General features: G+C 38.5%; 1 protein-coding gene across 4 annotated transcripts in view; it reads left to right on the top strand.

Annotated features, from left to right (window-relative positions):
* Positions 1-4,269, top strand: part of LOC106875447 (SCO-spondin) — a 56,219-nt gene that overhangs the window by 36,406 nt on the left and 15,544 nt on the right. For all 4 annotated transcript variants that reach the window (XM_052976047.1, XM_052976046.1, XM_014923599.1 and 1 more), the window contains exons 15-16: positions 259-432; positions 2,967-3,140. In XM_052976047.1, the coding sequence (XP_052832007.1) occupies positions 259-432; positions 2,967-3,140 (348 nt within the window). The remainder of the gene's footprint in view (positions 1-258; positions 433-2,966; positions 3,141-4,269) is intronic.

Below are 4,269 nucleotides of genomic sequence, written 5' to 3'. Positions count from 1 at the left end.
TATATATATACGTATATATATATATATATATATATATATGTGTGTGTGTATGTATATATACACACACACACACACATAAATACATACATGCATATATATATGTGTATGTATATATATATATGTGTGTATGTATATACATGTGTGTGTATATATATATATACATATATACACACACATATATATGTACCACTATGCCTTAGTGAAATCATAACATTCATCATCATCATTTAATATCCACTTTCCATATATATATTTTAGATTTACTTAACAAGACCCATACCAGCTGGACATCATGGAGTGAATGGTCCAGTTGTTCAACTACATGTGACTCAGGCCGCCGAAGGAGATTTCGCAGCTGCTTACCAAAGGGCAGTGAATGCCATGGAAATATTACTGAAGAGCGAAAATGCATGCACAAACCTTGTCACTCAAGTAAGGAAAACCTTTGAAAATATTTACTGTACATTTGCAAAGCTAATGTAAATATTATTTTTCATTCTTTTTAATCAAGAGAAAAGGGCAATATTTATGACCTTTTTTACAGGGCCTCTAAGACTGATAGAAGGGACAGACAAAGCAGTATTCAAAGTGAAGATTTCACCCAGGTGCTTGTAACAGAGTGGACTCTGCTAAAGGCACTGCAGGGTCATCTTAAGGCATTAAATGTGGTGCTGGATTAAGTTTGTTTCCATTGGTGTAATTGTCACTGATTTTAGGTCTTTTAAAATTTTGGTCATGTCTGAATGGTATTCGGCTCACAGTCATAAGGTCAGCTGTTCAATTCCCAGTGGCCATTGTGTCTTTCAAGGAAACACTTTATTTTGCATAGCTCCATTCACTCAGGTGGCAAAAAATGAAGCGTACCTGTATTTCAAAGGGCCAGCTTTGTCACATTCCATATAACACTGAATCTCGCTGGGAACTGCATTATGTGTATGCGTGTCTGTGAAATGCTCAGCTACTTATTCTTTTACTCTTTTACACATTTCAGTCATTTGACTGTGGCCATGCTAGAGCACTGCCTTTAGTGAAACAAATGAACCCAAGCACTTATTCTTTGTAAGCCTAGTGCTTATAATATCAGTCTCTTTTGCCGAACTGCTAAGTTTCGGAGACAGACAAACCAACACTGGTTGTCGAGTGATAGTGGAAGGACAAACACAGACACAAAGATACACACACACATAAGTACTAGGCTTACAATGAATAAATCCTGCAGTCGATTTGTTCGACTAAAGGCGGTGCTCCAGCATGGCTGCAGTCAAATGAATGAAACAAATAAAAGAATATAAAAAAAAACAGCCAGTGATATTGCACGCAGCTGGCAGGCTGAGAATTTTCTGATTGAAAAGTATCTGCATCTTGATTTGCACAATTAATCTGTACCACATCAGCGAACTTAAGAGATCCAACTAAAATAGAAATACATATACATGTGTGTGATGGGAATTTTACATTATTTATTATCTCCATTATTACAAAAATAAACAGATTAGATCTGGTATCTGGAATCAACTGTTTATTATTATTGCTGTGAAGTAGTTAAATATGAAAACACTCAGAGATCAGTAACAAACCACATGTAGCCATGATGGATGGAAATAAATCATGCTAACCATTGTGAGTACATTGCATATTCTCTAAACAATGGCATACACTCAGATTTTTGTGCATATACACACCATACACACATATATATGGATGCACCAGGTGATAAATATACATCTTGCCTCTTATATAACAATGTGCACATATATCATCATCGTCGTCGTTTAAAGTCCGCTTTCCATGCTAGCATGGGTTGGACGGTTTCACTGAGGACTGGCGATCCAGATGACTGCACCAGGCTCCAATCTGATCTGGCAAGGTTTCTACAGCTGGATGCCCTTCCTAATGCCAACCACTCTGAATGTGTGGTGGGTGCTTTTACATGCTGCAGGCATGAGGGCCAGTCAAGCGGCACTGGCAATGACCACGTTCAAAAGGTGCTGAGAAGAATTCCCGACCTATTTTACAAACACAATACAGTAATGGATTACAGACTGGCAACTCAAGCTAGATGTGGACAAGTGCTTCACCATGCAGTCTGGGAAGAAAGACCTAGCATTTACATACTCCCTCAATAACACCAATTTTAAGAAGTCTGTTAGTGAACATGACCTAGGTATTACTGTCAGTGGCGATTTGTGTTAGTCAAACTACATCTCTAAAATTGTCAAGATGGCTGAGGGTGCCTTAGTGTTACTCAGTAAGACCTTTGTCAGCTACTCTCCAGTCTTCTATTTAAAGCTGTATATGGCTATGGTACGTCCACACTTAGAGTTTGCATCACCAGCCTGGAACTTCTGTCTTGCTCAGTATATCAATCCCCTGGGAACTGTTGAGAAATATGCAACCACATGAATACCCTCTATCAGGCATCTACCATACTCTGAATGTCTTCTTTCCCTGGGCAGGGACACATTAAAGCTCCGACATCTGGCAACTGACTTGGCAGACACCCACAAGATTATCCACCATCTTTCCAACAAAAACCTTGAGCACATTTTTGAATTCCATATGTCTATATAACACTCGTGGACATACTTACAAAATAAAAAAAAGAACAACACAGCACCTATGACTTACGGAAACATTTTTTCACACTCAGAATTGCTGAAGCATGGAATAAACTACTTGTCAGGATATTACATACTTCAAAATTTCCATGCATCCCAAAATTTGCAATAGTTTACCTGGTGCCCTCTCCTTTTTCCCCCTTTAAATGATTCATCCACTGTTCCCATTTTGTGTGTCATTCTATGTGCTCTTCATGCAGTTTTGGTTACTTTTTCTGATGAATTGCAGTGCACCTGAGCACTGTATACAATAAGTTCATTATATATTATATATATTAGCTATTAGCAACAAAAGTGGCTTTTCTATTGAATATTAATTAGCACATCCAATGTAAATTCATGTTTTAGAATTACCCAACAAGACCCGTAACAGTTGGACATCATGGAGTGAATGGTCCAGTTGCTCAACTACATGTGACTCAGGCCAACGAAGGAGATTTCGCAGCTGCTTACCAAAGGGCAGTAAATGCCGTGGAAATATTACTGAAGAGGATAAATGCATGCACAAACCTTGTCACTCAAGTAAGGAAAACCTTTGAAAATATTCACTGTACATTTGCAAAGCTAATGTAAATATTATTTTTCATCTTTTGATCAAGAGAAAAGGGCAATATTTATGGCCTTTTTTTACAGGGCCTCTAAGACTGATAGAAGGGACAGATAAAGCAGTATTCAATGTGGAGATTTCAGCCCGGTGCTTTGTAACAGAGTGGACTCTGCTAAAGGCACTGAAGGGTCATCTTAAGGCCTTAAATCTGGTGCTAGATTAAGTTTATCACCTCAGTGTGAAATTTCCATTGTTGTAATTTTCATGGATTTTAGGTCTCTTTAAATTCTGGTCACATCTGATATTTCTGGGGTGGGGGGGTCAGTTTTATATTTCTGGTTTCGTATAATATTTTGTGAAAGCACACGAGTTACTTGTTAGGGCATTTGGCTCTCAATTGTAGGGCTGAGAGTTTGATTCCCGGTGGCCCATTGTTTCTTTGAGTTAGATATTTTATTTCATGCTGCTCCAGTTCACTCAGCTACCAAATGCACTCACAACACTTCAGTTGGCCCAAGGCTGTAGTAAAAGACATGTGTCCAAGGCTCCACATAGTGGGACTGACCCCTGGAATCACATGGTTGGGAAACAAACTTCTTCCCACACAGCCACTCCAGCATGGCTGTGTGGTAAGTAGCTTGCTTACCAACCACATGGTTCCGGGTTCTCATCCCGTTGTGTGACACTTTGGGCAAGTGTCTTCTACTATAGCCTCAGGCCGACCAAAACTGAAAGAAGCCTGTCATATATGTGTTTGTGTGTGTGTGTTTGTGTATCTGTGTTTGTCCCCCCACCATCACTTGACAACGGATGTTGGTGTGTTTATGTCCATGTAACTTAGTGGTTTGGCAAAAGAGACCAATAGAGTAAGTACTGGGCTTACAAAAAATAAGTCCTGGGATTGATTTGTTTGACTAAAGGCGGCGCTCCAGCATGGCCGCAGTCAAATGACTGAAACAAATAAAAGATTATACACATGCATATATAGGCAGATGTGTGTTTATGTATATATATATGTGTGTGTGTGTGTGCGTGCGTGTATATAAGTAAATATATATGTATATATATGTATATATATATATATATATATATATATATATATAT

The sequence above is a fragment of the Octopus bimaculoides genome, chromosome 23, assembly GCF_001194135.2.
Source record: "Octopus bimaculoides isolate UCB-OBI-ISO-001 chromosome 23, ASM119413v2, whole genome shotgun sequence".
Lineage (NCBI taxonomy): Eukaryota > Metazoa > Mollusca > Cephalopoda > Octopoda > Octopodidae > Octopus > Octopus bimaculoides.
The sequence above is the reverse complement of the archived record's forward strand: the minus strand, read 5'-3'. Positions and strand labels throughout refer to the sequence as shown.